The 17,039-nt window shown below is 46.9% G+C and overlaps 1 protein-coding gene across 1 annotated transcript in view; it reads right to left on the reverse strand.

Annotated features, from left to right (window-relative positions):
- The window catches only part of gli3 (GLI family zinc finger 3), a gene marked incomplete at both ends in the record, with an annotated part of 70,067 nt that extends 58,595 nt beyond the window's left edge, over nt 1-11,472 (reverse strand). The window contains one exon of the mRNA XM_079181697.1: nt 11,340-11,472. Coding sequence (XP_079037823.1) covers nt 11,340-11,472 — 133 coding nt within the window. The remainder of the gene's footprint in view (nt 1-11,339) is intronic.
- Nucleotides 11,473-17,039: the final 5,567 nt, after the last annotated feature.

The following is a 17,039-nucleotide window of genomic DNA, read 5'->3' on the forward strand; positions in this document are numbered from 1 at the left end:
ACCATAGAGCAGCCCGAAACCCCACTACCATTTCATCAGAGCCACATTGTGAGGGAGCAATGAGGATTGCAGTGAGAGCGCTGAAAGCACACTGATGCATTTTTGACCATGGATAGTTATGGCTTTTAAGGTTTTTCACTCAAAGGGCACCTTGGCCTGCATTCTTTGAGGAATCAAACACCAAGAGACGCATTTGATCAAGGCTTCAAAGCAGAAAAATGCCATTTAGTGCTCTGATTGGCTTATAGACTGTATGAGCTTCAGATAGTCACAAGCCAGCTATGATCAGCCATAACCTGTTAGTTATGTATACTGTCCTCTGTAACAATGTAAAATGATTGTGTGCTAGGGCAGACTAGGGCAGAACTATGTCCGATTGGGATAGTGGGTCTTTTAGGGTGAATCTGGGCACAATGCCCACCAGACCAGAGTGGGCCAGCTTTCCACTGGGCCTCAGCATTGGAATCCCACTTCTGACACCAGAGTGATCCGGACCAAGTCTGTGGCACTCAGATTAGGAACGGCTCGCCAAGAGAAATGGATATCCAGCCAAAGCAAAGAAACACGGAGCCAACAGTTTGGATAAAATAGAAAAAATAATACAGCAATTTCAAGCACATCAAAAAACGATCCAAAATGCCACTGTTGATGTTTCCCACCTTACGGTATAGAAACTTTTAACAGTTCAAACTTGCATTTGTTCCCTAAATACTTTCATGTAAACAATGTGTTTTTGTGCTTGTGTCGAAAAATGTGCATTCACACATTCTGGCCCACGTGTTAAGTGCATAACTGTGCGCTGCGTTGAGGCATAGAGGCCCCCATTAAGATAGTTAGCCTGCACTTACTGAGAGCTGGATAATTAGACACTTCAAAGGCACCTGCCCGCCATCCCAGAAGGGGCAGGAATCGCAGCGCCCCGCCCCATTTAAAAGCATGTTAACTCCTATCTGAGGCTAGCAGGCTAATTTAACTCTTGACATTTGATATCTAAGGAATGAGAGGGATCAGCCATTTAGCTGGAACAGGATTACCCCCCCACACACCAGCCCTCCTCCTCTTCCTCTCCCTCCCCTTCAACCCCAAAACCCCCTCTCCCAGTCGGGCCGGATTCATTAATTTTCCTGCTGCTAAGCACTTTATCAATGACTGGCGAACGTCTAAGTCCAGAGTGGACTCTCTCTCTCTCTCTCTCTCTCTCTCTCTCTCTCTCTCTCTCTCTCTCTCTCTCTCTCTCTCTCTCTCTCTCTCTCTCTCTCTCTCTCTCTCTCTTCTGTGGTGATTAGGACTGTGGATGTTCAGATCTGTCTGTCTAATTCACTGCCTGCTCTGCTGCTGATGATCTATTCTCACACCTGCTATGCAGCTCAGGAAAAGAGCAGTGTTCGAACAACACCAAGCAGGCAAACTTTGAAAATGCTGTTTAAGTGTGAACGCCAGCATAACATTCCCCGGTCATTTTCGTGAAGGCCTCAGTCGACAAGGAAATGTCTAAACTGTTAGAAAATGGCTAAAACTCTTCTTCATCTCTCTTCAGTCTGCAAAGAACGACTTTGGTTTGTTGGATTGGCTTCTTAACTTCACTACGACACACTCCCTGACTAGGCTTACCTCATGATTTTCTCTATTTATATTGAAATGCCATTTTCATACCCATCCACTCTGGACGCCATTTTTGAAAATCTTTATCGACGGGTGTCACAAACACCGTCATGGAACAAAACCGAGAGAAAACTATTAGATTTAGCCAGAATTGTAGGTTAAATTATTAATATATTATTTGTAAACCTATTAATTTACAGCAATAACACCACCCTAGCCAAATACATTCAACTATAGAGTATTACATATTACTAGATAGGTTAGATTGCTAGAGAGGTGCTGGGAGTAAATTTGCATCCATAACTCTATATTAGTCTCAGTCTAATGCCTTCTGCTGAATGTCTACATTACAGGTTGAATCAGGGGCTACACATGAGTGTGACGGATCTGGGTTAAATGAACAGCATGCACGGGTCTTTGATGCTGCAGCTGGTAATGCTTACGGTTTCTAACCCGTCACATTTGGACATACGGCCTTTTTACCAGAGAGCATGACAATCAGAATTCCAAACTACAAGCCAAATGCCATAAAAATAACACAACTCAACTGAGACCTTCACTCTGCTCCCACAATGAGGGGCTGTTCTGCACAAACGTTAAGTCACCTCGTATTAAAAAAAAAATACTAAAAAACACTATTAAATAAACTTTTTGCCTTTACAGCTTGACACATTAATCATCTAAAATAACATTAGTTCATTTTCCACCATTCATTTATTTCATCGAGACCTAAAAAGGTGCCAAAGCACCTCACAAAGAACTCTTTCTGGACCTTTCAATCAGCATGTGCCTTCCAACGTCCTATCATCATTACGGCTGACGGTTGGCTGCGAAACCCCAGACCTGACCCTCACCCGCCCCCCCAGCGTGTGATACGAATGGGAGTGCCCGCTTAATAAACAGGGTGTAATTCACCACTCTCCCCCTCAAAATGCAGGTGAGACCTGGACCCCTTCATTACAGCGCCTGCAGCAGGCAGGGAAAGCTCTGCAGATTAGAGGATCTGCTATGTTGGCCAAACAGACTTAGCCGCCGTCTGCAGGGAAGGGGATGGAGGTGAGTGGGGGGAAAGGAAAAGGCACCAGACTTTCTATATGATTCGATAAGCGGCTCTGCAGAGCACAATACAGGATGAAAGCTACAGGTTTAGACGGTATGATGGACTCGTGGCTGGAGCCGCAGGTTAGATCACTGAGTGGACATTGTAGTCCATCTTGAGATGTCCGAGATTTCTATGCTTTGGTTTGCCATGAAATTATTTCTATTTAATCAAAAGCGTATAAATTGACGACCTACCTTGAAAAGAAATCTGATTCTGTGATTAAAAAGCCAACGATACTGTGCACGACTTCGAAGCAGCACTGGCGCTGAGTTTAAAGTTCTGTGTCTAGCGCCACTAACGGGGAGGTTACACCTCGAAGAGCCATGTTAATACAGCCAACAGTTCGAATCAGTTCACTTTTAGGTACACTCGTCATTCCAAACTATTTCTAATCATTCAAGCGACCATACATCAGAGATAATCTCCCATTTGTTGAGAGGGGAAAATGTTAAAAGAAATGTGTTTGTGCTATTTTAAAATGGGGGAAAATGCGATCAATGAAAATGTAAATGGCACCATAAAATAAGAAGCTTTAGTTAGTCTATAAAGTGAAAGTTGCTCCTTTGGCAGCTCATACATCTCCTTTCACACTTTCTTCTTCCCTTCCCCCCCCCCCCCCCCCGTCTGTTACTGTCCCCTCCCTGTAATGAGCTCTCCTCATGTATGACCTCTCCTGTCACTCCCGTCGGTCCAATCCTCCTCTCCCGCTCACCTCTCGCCTCCTTCTCTAATCTCTGCATTACTTTGCCATTAATCCCACATTCCACACGAGAATGGCCGGTGCAGCTCAGATGACACTTTGCCTTCGCAATCTGGTGTGGGAATGAATCAGTGGGATGGAAGGAGAACAGTTTAAAATCATCATAGTGAAAGGCTGTTCAAGCCTACTTTCGGATTCACCTGTGGCATGTAGCATTCCCTTCCCTCTCCAGCCTCCCTCTCTTACCTCTCTACATCCCACCTTCTGCATCTTATTCACACTTTCTTCCCACTAAACTCTCATTACTCACTCCTGGTTTCCTGATATCGTCCCACATTCTCACAGTTCCCGTGTCTTTCCCAAATCTCCTCAATCTCCCCTCATCTCTTTCCCCGCACACTCCCTCCCTCTCTCCATCCTCCCCCCTCCCCCCCCCCCCCCCCCCTCCCCCCCTTCCCCTCCAGAGCCGCAGTGGGACTGTTGGACTCACGCAGCCCCATGCTGAGCTGCTCCAGAGCCAAGCCAGAACAAAGAGCCCATTGAGCCGAGCGGAGACATAATGTGGGCCGCCTCTGACAGCGCCGAAGATGAAGTCATGAGGTCGCCAAACAGTTAATAACGACGGACCATCCTCCAGCTGTACCGAGTGCGTGTGTGTGTGTGTGTGAACAGTTTGGTGCCGTCGAGGAAAGTGGGAGAAAATGAGAGATTATGTGTTTGCGTGCATGAATGGCCGAGTATCTACAGTATGCGCCGCATGTGTACATATCTTAAAGCTTGTCGATGGATAAAAAGCTTTTAAGAGCGTAATGAGATACTCCATGACACTCAAAAATGTGCTCAATCACTTTGTAAATACCACAGAGGAAAAACAAAACCTTCAGAGAATTGCACTTTTAGTTTTGGCTTGGCTCCAGCTGCGTTGAAGAACACCCACCCCACCCCACCCCACCCCCACCACCGGCCCCCCCTTTCCTTATTGGAGTCTGTCTGGCGCGGAGTCTGACATGAGACACATCTCCGCGGGACTGGAGCTGTCGCTGCGAGGCCCACACTCCGAAACATCATTAGACTCGCAGCTCCAGGTGAGATCAGGCAGGGTAGGAACGACAGAGAGAGGTGCATGTGTATTTGTGTCTCTGTGCAAAAGCGTGCATGTGGGAGATTAGGTTCAAGTATTAATCTCAATGCCTCTGAACGGACATGGCCCATTAAAATGCCTTCACAGGACCAGTTGCTCGTCAAGAGGCCTGCAGGCGGAGTTGGGCTCAGGACAGCGGGGGGAGGAGGAGGAGGAGGCGGGGAGAGAAGGGTGAAAGACAGCTATGCAATTGATTAACATTAGAAGGACTTGCTCAAGTTCAAATTGCACGGCCCCTCTGCTGTAAGCTACAGACATTTGTTTCCCCGCAAGTAGAATGTTTCTTTCAGACCCCGTCTCTGCTACACATCTGAGTTCAATTCTCCGCATGCCCTCTCTCTGAAAATCAATTCCTCCTCCTCTCCTCTGCTCTTTTCCTCCAGCTCTGCGAACAGACCAGGGCGAGGGGATTACACTGTCCCTCCCCAGATCCGAGCGAGACAACAAATGGTTCTTATCAACTGACACCCCCCCCCCCCCCCTGCCATCCAGGAGGAAGAGGCAGGAAAAACTGGCCCGACCGCCCCGGCACGGATGTGTTTCGGGGCCCTGTCTGCCAATCGCCGCAACTCTTTTCACACTTAAAGCATGAGCTATTTACGAGCGAGAGCCCTGGGAGAACGCGTACGCAGCACCGGAGGGTGGGAAGAATGGAGGGGTGAGAGCTGCTGCTTCTCAACCTCTGCTTCTAATCAATCACCAGAAATCACTGCCATGGTTTGTGGCCTTTGATCCTAGCTCCTCTTTCGCACTGCGAGGGAGAGAGCTGGGGCGGGGAAAGGGGAGGGGGAGCAGGGAGAAGGGTGAGAGTCAAGGCCCAGAGGGTGTGGAGGTCAGGGGAGAGAGATTACGGGGTATGGGGCCTTTTTGCTCCCTCAAACCCGAAAGCATGTCTTGATTTAATCCAGTGAGTTTTGAGCGGAGAGCAGAAAGTGGCCTGAAACATACAGGACGCTTTGTTTAACTGGACATCAACCGAAGACTTTGATGGACATTTTCATTTGATCTTTGTACAGCAGACTCGCATGCTGCTACTTTAAAACTACAATGCATGCTGTTAATTTACCTCAATTCAATAGTGCATGTTGATCTATCATCAGCTGCCACTACGCCAACATATTAGAAAGAAAAATGTCCTTGACATGCACATAAATATAAAAACATATTTAATAAACTGCTGTATCTTATTTCTTGTAATCTACACATAAAAAATGTATATGAACTCTAATGACGCACGCTGAGAAATTCTTATTACCTCCTACCACATATAAATGTCAAACAAAATGAAAAATCTGAAAATACCTTCACAAATCAGAACAGAAAAATGTGTACAGTATCATAGTATTACAGTATCTTTATGAGAACAGAATGCAAAAGATAACTAGTAGTAGTCCTTCCTATGAACTCCAACCCTGGTGGCACGGCCACTAGTTGCTACTTCATCCCATTCAACGAGAATCCAACGGTGGTTAGAAGGCGTCAGCGAGCGAACAAAACAGAAAGGACGCGGAAAAGAACACACCACAATAAATCCTCCTGGCAGGGTCAGGACACCCCTGCTTTGTTCCTCCTGGCGGGAGGGGGGCCACTGATGCCTCCCGACAAATGGACGGAGTGGTAGAATAATCAACTACTGTTTCCCCACTTTATGGGTTTACGGGTTTATGGGGCCCTTGGTCGCCTCCCTCCCTGAGAGGAGTGAGATCCGGCAGGGCCGCAGTGCTGCTGGGATGCAGCAGGGCCACGTTGGTCGGTGGACCCTCGATCCCCCTCACACGGGGCAGGCGGACTTGTCTTTGTGAGGCTGGGTAGTTGGCTCAGAGACTCTCTGACCCGGGTGACCTCTGACTCCAAGGCCATTCTGGCTCTCAGCGTGTCAGTGAAAACGATCTCAGGTTCTCCCGAGGAGCCTTTGTGATGGTCAGCATGAACTATCACAACATGTCAGATTGAGAAAGTTGAGTCAAATTAAAGGGAAATTACAATTTGGGTCTTATTTTTGTCATTTCGGACATGATCTCTATTGCTAATAATCCCATTTATCAAGTTAACTGCCAGGATCTGGATGTGCGGCGTCATCGCTTCAAGGAAGTCCAAGCGAGGAGCACAATCATACAGGTTCTAATAAACTCCCAGACTGCCCAAATTGTGAAAAAAAAAAATACATTGCATGTTGCAAACGTCCATCACAGTTTCCGGACTGAATTCCTGGTTGAACTGTGACCTGCTGTATTTAACATAGTTGTGCATCTGTCCAGTTCTCCAACAAAGGACTGACATTTCAGGCTTGCTTGGCCAATTTTAGGTTCAAAGCCACATGTCTTGCTACGTCCACCAGGGCAAACAAGTAGGATGATCACTGACCAAAAAAAAGAAAAACAAAGATGCAATTCCACTACAGCTACATTCTGGCTGCAGCTCCACAGCGTGCAAAGGTCTTGAGGCGGCAGCTTATGTGCATCTTCCAACAGTGAAGGAGCAGCGGCGCTCCGGCAGACGGATCCGGGCCCGCGGAAGTGTGCCAGACAAGAGAGGCCAGGCGGGGCTGGGCCGCTGAGGTTCCCCTCCGCCCTGAGTAGCGGCGAGGCTAAGCTAATCCTGCGCCTCAGGCCCCTGTGAGGTGGCTCTGCCAAAGCCTGTCCCCCTGCTGCTGCAGGAAATTGCCTTCAGTGCAGAAGTCCATGAAATGGCTATTGCTCGCCAGTGAAGGCAAAGCACATCCACAGTGTGTGCACATGGGGCCAGAGTGACTTTACAAACCCAAATCTACAGGTAGATTTTATATGTGATACTAAAACCACATGGTGTGCTATCATGAAAACAGCCATATTGTGGATAAATGAGTGTTTTCTTCTATTTAATCCAGCTTGGATTATAAGTTTTTATGTATTTAATGTATTATTTATGTACCATACAGGGGTATTTTGACACTAAAAGACAGTTTTCCTGTGTGGGGTTGTGTGTCAGGCTCTATAACGCCTCCTCCATTGTGCTGTTTGACCCGTGGGCCAGCCAGAGCTCCCATGAGGTCCCTTATCCCTCCATCAGTCCTCTCTCATTAGCCCCCACAGGCAGAGCCCAGAGTAGGGTAACACAGAGGGGCCCCTGCTTCCTCCTCTGGTCCCCATGAAATACATACAGCACAAATACAGATGACAGAGATCACCTTTTAGCAGCGGTGTTGTACAAACTATTCAGTGCATTTCCTAAATACTTGTTGTCAAAAAGAAAAGGCCAGTTTAAGGAAGTAAGCAGATCTATTTCTTTTTAAATCCTCATTCTCAGTCATTTATTGTCAGTCAGCGTCTGGGTGTTCTTGTTAATTCTATGTATTTATTAATCATTTCTGTCTTCAGTTACACAAAAGAAAGATCAGATCATCTTTTAGGGGGGACACAACGGGGATAAAACGTATAAAAGCAGAGGTGGCAGCATGAGGAGGGAGGAGGAGGAGGAGGAGATGGGGCAGGACACAGTGGAGAAACAGTTGATTATGAGTCCCATCAAGTGATCAATGATTTCATTAATAAGACGGATCACGCGGCTGTCATAGCTGTGACACGGGCTGAGGGATGATCCGCTCCCAGTGCTCCATTTCCCCCAAGCCTCCCTCCCTCCCTTCCTCTCTTCCTCCCTCCCTGTCCTTCCAATATTGCCTGCCTCTGCCAACGACGAGGGAACGCCAAGGAAAAAAAGGGATGGAGCTGGGTGTTGACGGGGGTGGAGGGGGGTTAGTCATGAGGGAGGGAGGGAATGGAGAAGGAGGGGGGGGGAGGAGGAGGAATGAGGGTGGAAGAAAAGTGAAAATCCATTTTGAAACCCATTTTCAATTAGGGGTCCACAAGCTGTTATCACAGGTGTCCCAGAATGGGGGCCCGTAAGTGAAAATGTCTCCTATCCGTTTCTGAAATGAAACCTTATCTGGGAGGCACAAAGATGGCGGGGACAGCGTATCTGTAAATTACTTTCCATCCCCGCTGTTAACGGGAACTTTATTTCTGTCAGATGACATTCCCCTCTATTTACTGTTGATCATTTAAATGGCTGCCTTAAAAAAAAAGAAGGTGGCCCCGCACTCTTCCTCTATCTCTCCCCTCTCTCTGTATCATTCCTCCTCCTCTTCCCATCAAAGCAGTCAAGTGTTCCTTTTCTTCTTTAAACACTTTAGCCACGCTCTCCATTTGCTTAGGGATTTCTCTGGTAACCTACATGAAGGCCTAACATGCGTTGCCCTTTAAGGCTTAACTTGTTTGCCTCTGAGGGCCCTTGCTCTGGCCCTTTTGAGCATGACCATTAAAAAGGTCCCAATTCTCCCACTTCATCACCTGCTTCACAGAGGCTGTGTTATGTTTAAATAATGACAATTTTCTGAACTGTGTCCAGTTGTTCTGCGCCCCAGTTTTCAATTCTCATCCTATTACTTACACTCACTCCCTCTCTTTCCTCAAATCAGCAGCACTCACGCTGTATCAGAAAAGTCCAACCAACCAGGAACTTTTCTCCTTCTTTTTCTCTTCTTCTCCTTTGCAAATAACCAATCCTTCAGCCCCCCCCCCCCCCCGCTCCCTCTTTTTTTTATTAGCAAATTATCCCATGACGACAGGATTTATTCAGCCACGGAGCATGGACATCTTTTTTTTTTCTTTTTTTTTTTTAAGCTCGGGACCCAACAAAAGAATCAGGGGACTTTGTGGTCCACCTGCCTGCCGAATGATGAGGGTGGGAGGGAAGAGCGGGGAGAGCACACCCCCCCGAACCCCTCCTAAAGAGCACCAATCACAGCATTGTTGTGGCACAGTCGGCTCTTTTGAGCTGTCAGTGCAGGAGGAGGGGGCACAGAGATGAATGGCACACAGGATGAAGCCACCATTTAGCCAACCATGTGGGAACGCTCGACCAGGGCTCAATAATTACTCTGGGCCTGCTCAACTTGGACAAAACTTAGGGACAAGAGGGGAAGGCAGAGTGGAGGAGGAGCATTTTCCCTGTAGATTTCAGAGCGGTTTGTGTTTTAAGTGCAGTTTGCTAATCAGAACAGACCGGCTGCAAGATCTGATCAATTTGCAAGCTGATCCCAATCACAAGAAAATCTTCTAGCTTTGGAAAAGCTAAACATCTGCCATATCCACTCCACCTACACCCCCTTCCCCCTACATATTCTCCACTTGTCACAACTTATCGTAGCACGCCGTTGCCGGGCGCACCACAGGGTTTCCGCAGCGCCGAGATCAGGGGCCGCTGCTCTGCCTGACGGGGGGAAATATTTCGCCGGGCCTTCCTAAGAAGAACCAGTCACTGGGGTTCCACAGCTGCTTACAATTACCTTTTGTTTGAATGGAGGCGGTGGGGCCGGGGCACCGGGGGTTAAAGTTGAGGCGAGTGTAGGGTTACACCTGATAAGAGGTTATGAGTTCTGGGGGCCGACTTGGGAATGTGCTGTAATTATAACAACACAAAGAATGTGTAAGCTATCTTCTGATTCCGAGAGGGAGATTGGGATCTAAAAGGGACCTTTCTCTGCAGATCAGTATCATCCCTCCCTTCGTCGAGTGAATTATGAGACTACTGTATTTTAGGGGAGTGCGACATTTCTCAAAGTTGTAGCGTCTCTTGTGGCGTGGCACAAGTCCGTGTCGGAGACAAACCGTATGCTGTTCGGAGCCGTAATTACCAGCACATTACGGAGAAAGATCCACAATCACGGAGCCAAATCACATCCATGCTTTTTCCACAACGAACTTGCATTGCTGCCCCTTTAATTAATAAAACAGGACTGGCCATCTGGAAATGAGTAAGATACTTAAGGATGCATTACCTTACCCACTTCCTGTGATAACTCCCATATGGGGAGCAAGTCACAGTATTTACCCTTTCCTGGATTGTTTGTCTCCTCGTCGCACTCGGGATGATCACATTTGACATCAGTAGAGTCGAGGAGGGGGTGACAGAAAACTCCCTAACAGGCCACCAGCTCCAGCTACAAGAGCCCCAACTATACCCCCAAAAAACCCTCCAAATCCTCTCACTGCTAATGAGCACAGCTGCAGCTTAGACCGCGGTGATCTCAACTCTGGTTTTGTTATGACTTTAGCTTGATGCTCCAAGGCTTTCCAGCCAAACAAAAAAAAAAGAATCGCCACTTAATATTCCTCATTCTAGCCTCTGAATTAAGAAGGAAAGGCTCACTGACGACAGGCTTGATGAACTGTAAGCTCCACACAGCTTTTAATAGCATGCGTCAAAGACATTGCTATGAAAACATGCCAAAAGTTTGGGCTACCAGTGAGGGTTGTATGTGACTCACCTCAAGAATAAGGGGGAAAGTAAACATAAGTAAACGTGAGCGAGGATATGTGTGTGTCTAGATCTTTAAATCCTGCTTTTGGGAGTTAGTTTCATCTCAAAGTAATGAGAACATGGGCAAAAATAACATTCCTCCGTCCCCAGTGGGTCAGCGGCCCCAATGCTCAAATATGTTGCCACGTATGGTAGCCACACCCCCGTCTCTAGCTCACAGAGGTCTGGAAAGCATCGAGAGAACGCCTGAGAAGGAGAAGCTTTCAGCCTTTGTGACAAAATGTAGGATTCAAATGGATGAAGCCTGTGATTCAGCGGCACGTTTATCCACAAGTTAGAGGCCAATTTCGATTAACAGATGTGACCGACGAGAGGTTGCTGAGAGAAAGTTGAGTTTCTCCACACTTCTATGATCATGAGTGAGCTGATTCCAACAGACCAAAATGATATTTACATTAACCACAGCGGCTGAGCGTGCAGTTAGAGGTGACGCGTACCGTTTGAGGTGGTGCTGGAGGCCACCGCCTTCTCGCTGATGTCATTGCGCGCTGATGAGCCCTTGGTCGCCACAATGGTCTCCACCCTCTTCTTCTTCTCAGCTGCTGAACTGGCCTGGGAGTGGGTTTCCATGGCGATCGCTCATTCCTCAACACCTCATGGAGACGGGATAACTTTAGGAGAAGAAGAAAGCAGAGAGAATGGGTGAAAAACATTCTTTTTTGTCTTTCAAGAGCTGAAATCGTTGCTTGATTTGTGCATTAAGTTACAAACATGGAGTATTTTCTTGCTTGATTGAAGTTGAACATTTTAACAATGGAGCACCTCAAGAAAAGACTTCAACACTGAGAACCCAGTGAGAGAAAACTTCAGATCCAATCCTCCCTTTTCATGATGCCCAGAGCCGACCACGGGTCAATCCACCAGCTCACCCTGATTTATTTTAACTCAAGCCTGCTGGGCTCTGATCTGCCTCCCCACTAACTGTGGTTAAATATCCCCCAAAAAAAACACAAATTTAGCTTACCTTATTTTCAACTATACCACACTAAACTTCTGACTTCATGTCAAAAAAGGAAAGCTCTATAAACATCCAGCGAGGCAGGACATCCTGACTAGGTTTTATATCTCAGAATAGAAGTAAAGGCAGCTTGTGGATATACTGATAATCCTGCTCTAGCAGTGTTTCCAGAGAGAAAGGAGAAACCCTAAGGGGATACCACAGAGAGAGAAACATTCACAGTCCTGAAAAAACAAGGGTTGTTTGAAGGCCCTTTTGGGAATATCATGGTGCCGGGCAATTTTTCTTTCAAAGAATAAAGGTGGTTCAAGTTAATACTGTCTGTGGGTTTAGAAGGGGTTCAGCCAACAGTCTAGCAGACATGCTGCTCAGTTCAGCACCTCAGAGGCTGTCTACAAACTCAACTCTATCTAGGTCATGGAGGTCTCTGATTATGGAGACAACACGGTGATACACCCCAACCCCTCATTTACACAAAGTACAGGACGGCTTCATTTGGTCCAATACAAAGCCTTTACTTAGACTCCGTAATTCATGGATAATTAGTGGAAATATTTAGTCTGACTAACATTTTTCTTTCCAATAAAGACCGGCTAATTACCCAACTGTACTATTTAATTGTCCTCCGCCCTATAAACATGCATGGATACAAAGGCCAGCAGTAAAGTCAGCTATAATGCAAACAGAGGAGTGCTGCTGATTTTCACCAACTCCCCGAGGAGGGAAGGCGAGGGGGAAGTGGTGAGGGGTAAACTTCAGACAAACACTGTGTGCTTTGTTTGTTTTTTTTCCCAACCCCCTGAAAAACCAGAGTCTGTCATCCATTCTGACCCGACAACAACATCTGTAAGCAATTGCTGGCTGACAAAAAAAAAAGAGAAGAGAAGGGGGGGGGGGGGGGGGGGGGGGGGGGGAACAATGCAATTACTCCCTTACCAATCAAAACAGAATTAAACAAGAGCTCGTCCTCTAATCACTCCCACATGAATACACGTGTAGCCATCATCCCCAACCAAAGACGTTTTTTGTCCTATGTGCATAGATATCATCTCAATTCACTGCTGCATGTGTTTGATAAAGTCTTTCATTTATTTGCAGCAGGAGCGAGTTAATGGTCAGAATACTTTGCGGAGCGCGTATACGTCTGCACATGCTGCGTTTGTAAGTTCCTACGATGACGACTGATCCTACGTGCCCCTCGTTTACTTTCATCATTGGCAACTGAAACAAGAGCGCGATCAGTTTGGACATTACGTCATTCTAACGACTGAACTTGAGCAGCAGCAGTGAACGAGGGGAAAGAAACGGGAGGGAACCTATACTTTCAGGCTGTTGCTGAATGGCTCCCAACATGCTTTGCGTGGGTAGTGAGCATACATGTGTGTGTGTGTGTCTTCCTGTCGCCCCCAGGTGAGTCAGACTGGCGCTAAAATAAAAGAGCTGAAAGTGCAGTGAATAAGGGGGGGGGGGGGGGGGGGGGGGGGGGGTGTTGTAGGGGAGGTGAGGAGAAAGCGGGGCATTCCTCTGGTCGGGCAAATATTCACAAGTCCAAGCCGCTGAAGCGTGTCTGACCGGTCTTTTGTGTTCCACCAGGCAGGCCACAGTTCCAAAGCAGCAATTAAAAGCAGGACCTTTTCACCCATAATCCCTCTGACCTGGACGCCCACACCCAATCCTGCAGATGTTCCTGTCTCTGCTTTTCGTGTTGCTCATTTTCGCCGAAAGAAACTCAGACACTCACCGGCACGAAGACAATTCTTTCCATCTGTGTTTACATCAAGACACTGTGGAAAGAATGCTCCTCGAAGTGAAAAAGTGTGATCCTCGAGATGAAAAATCTAAGGACGGAGATCCTACTTTGAATGTCTTTTTCCATTCGGCGATTTCAACCTTCCCCGAAGAAACACGAATGTGCTCACGAGCCAGACGCGGAAATCAGATTTTGAAAAGACATTTACATGAGACAGCAGAGAAATAAGCATTTGTATGGGGACTACCTCACAGACCCTGCATCAGCGGTGTGTCACAGAGGCCTGGCACAAAAGAAGGAATTACAACTAGGCATTGGTTGCTGTTGTTACTCAAAATAAATGTTAATTTCATATTAATGTCTTTCCCATGAAATGTCTGTCCTACACCCAATTAGAGAGGAGAGAAAGAGGGTGTATCTTTATTTGTGCTCAACTGTAATCCGTCCACACAGAAAGGGAGGCGATTAAACAGGTTTAAAATACCACAATTCAGACTGTTCCCTCGGAAAAAAGAAGAAAAAAAAACATTCTTATTTTATAAGCACATTAAGCAAATCAATTTAACATAAATTATACGCCTTGGTGACAAAGGCACTGAGTTGAAAGTCATCTGCAAATTGTACACATCAAAGTGAAACACTAAAATAAACTTTTGCCTTTGATAGAAAAAAAAATCAGTTTTTCTTCTTTTTCTTTTTTCTTCATGCAAGCTTAAACGTTTGCTAACGCTATCAAAAATCACCTCCTTTTGTTATTTAAAGGCTCCATCTTCACAAGTTTGACTCTATGAAACTGCTTAAGGTGTACCTCTGTACAACTCCATTTGCAAATGCAAGGCACACACACTCAGAAACTGAGGGACATTTTTATAAAAACTCTTGAAGTGTCTTCTTAGATTTGGCAACCCCCCCTCACAGACGGGGTACTGTATTTGTGTTCATTTCATTAGGGGCGACTGTTCAGTGTCGAGGGCCCCCTGAGGGGGGAGACTGGCAGCGCCACAGCATTCATCATCATTACATCAGCGACCACCGAGATCTGCTATCTTAGGCTTATCAACGCGGCACAAACGCACCGCAGCGCAGCGAGTTAGAGGGGAGGGGAGAGATGGGAGATGGAGACGATTGAGGGAGATTGTGAGCAAAAGTGGGATAAGAGGGGGAGAAAATGAATGGAGGAAGGGAGGAGCATGAGAGTGTGTGTGTGTGTGTGTGTGTGTGTGTGTGTGTGTGTGTGTGTGTGTGTGTGTGTGTGTGTGTGTGTGTGTGTGTGTGTGTGTGTGTGTGTGTGTGTGTGTGTGTGTGTGTGTGTGTGGGTGGGTGTGTGTGTGTGCACCTCACTGTGCCCCTGCATGCCTGCACATGTTTTCCTGTGTGTACGACGTGTGTTTTCGCACATTTTTCGCAGCTATGCCAACAACATTAAGGGCTCCTGCACAGCTGGAATAACTGAAACACTGAGGGGCAAAGAGGGAGGAGGAGTGGAAGCCCTTCAGCGAGATTAGCTGAATCTAGCAATAAAACAGAATGCGCTGGCTCAGGCTGCATGTGTTTGCATTGGATAAGGTCAGCAGTGGGGATGAGGCCCCCTTAAGGAGACAGTGGAAGGGGCTCGCCGGTGGTTAGAGGACCTGTCGCGGGTTCACTGAGGAGGTGTTCTTAAACTCAATGGCTCTCAGAGGAAACCACATACTTAGGTTTCCATGCTGTGTTCAACACTGCACTTACGGCTCGCCCTTGGCCCTGGAAGGCAAAGGGGAAGAGGGTGTTGGGGGGTGGGGGGTGGGGGAGGGGGACTAGGGATTTGGTGGTTGTGGCTCCCATTCACCAGTGAAACTTAACATTGTGCCCAGATGGCACTAAGTCTGGCCTACAGCTGATGGGGACCAGCCCCTCAAGTAAAGGCCATTTAGCAGGAATTAGTCACACCCCGCCACACACACACACACACACACACACACACACACATATGCACATGCAAACTGGTTTAGTGCTAGGCCTTCTCACCCTTTTGTGTAGTGTGACATGCCCGACCTATTCAGGTTGTCAGTCATCTACATGTTTCTGTATCATCCCACAATGATGTGTGAGTCCCACTTTTTACTGCTACCTTGTAAATCTTAAAGTTGATGCATTTATTGAGATGATTTATTGGCCCGTGTTTTGAATCCGTAAATCATCTTGTGGATACTGCACGGAGCAACGACTGCGTATTTTATGCTTTTTTTCTGTTTCAAGATTTTACAAAGGACCTTTCCTGTCTTTAATTTATCTCCACACCCGAGGTCCAGAATCGTAATAGCGTTCCATCAGCAAACAGGCTGCTATCACAAGTGCACTGCACAATATTTGAATAGGAAAAGCCTGTGCAAATGAGGAGTGTTTGTATTTTTTTCTTTTTTTTGTCAAGGACAAACATGCAACAACACAGCCTATCAGTAGCTTTCAGCGGAGCTAATAAGATTATCCTCGCGTGCGTCTCGGTCCCTCAGACCCCTCCACTTGAGATGCTTTGGAGGGCTGGTGAGGGACCCTGTGTGCTGCACTGCAGAATGAGCTGAGTGCATCTTACATTCCTGGGTAACAAACCCAAACGATGTAATCGTAATGCTTACACGATGCTTCTTTTGCGCTCGCTACCCAGTAGATAAGGGGCAAATAAAGCACGCGCCACAATGGAAATCTTCAGCGTTTCCCCCCACAGGCCCCTGCTTATTAGATTGTTTATTTATTTTGACTTTCCATTTGTTCGTGAGCCACTTGTGTCAGGGCAAGTGGGGCTGTGAGGAGTGAAGACAATGGGTAATGCAGGCAGCTTTGTTGCACTGGTGGCCCAGTTAGGCGGTATTGGTTTCCCCTGCTCTCCACTTGTATTCTTTTTCTCCCCATGCTAAAAACGTAGAGCCTTTGTTTGACCGGACACTTTCCCTGATTCTTGAGAAGAAGGAAAAGATGCTTGTTCAGCCATTTACTGGCGGACCCAGCAAACAATGCAACCTATTGCTTCAGCAAAATAGCATGAAGGAATAAAAAAAAAAAAACAGTTTTCTATGAGCAGAAGTTTTTTTTTGCGTCGAACTTGCAGAGATTAAGATTAGCATGATTGCAAATACTTTCCCCTACTTTCTAACTTTGTCTCCAAATTCAGCTCATTATAAAATCAGTTGTTGCAGCAGCGCATGCCGCAGACTCTATAGCAAAGGTTTCCACTTGAGTGGCCCCTGCACATGGCACCCACTGTAAAGCAAAAGAGAGTGAGGTCTGTATCCTGTCAGTGGGCCTCTCATCTCCAGTGAAAGCAGTCTTCCTACAAGGCTTTAGAAAGCGCTCCGCACGATGCCACAACCAGAGCGCGACGACAACATCCTTCACTGTGCTTTCGCAGCGAAAGAGTACATGTTACGCGGCGTGCTGCGTTGTTTGAGAGCA

Source organism: Pholis gunnellus (genome assembly GCF_910591455.1).
Source record: "Pholis gunnellus genome assembly, chromosome: 20".
Classification (NCBI taxonomy): domain Eukaryota; kingdom Metazoa; phylum Chordata; class Actinopteri; order Perciformes; family Pholidae; genus Pholis; species Pholis gunnellus.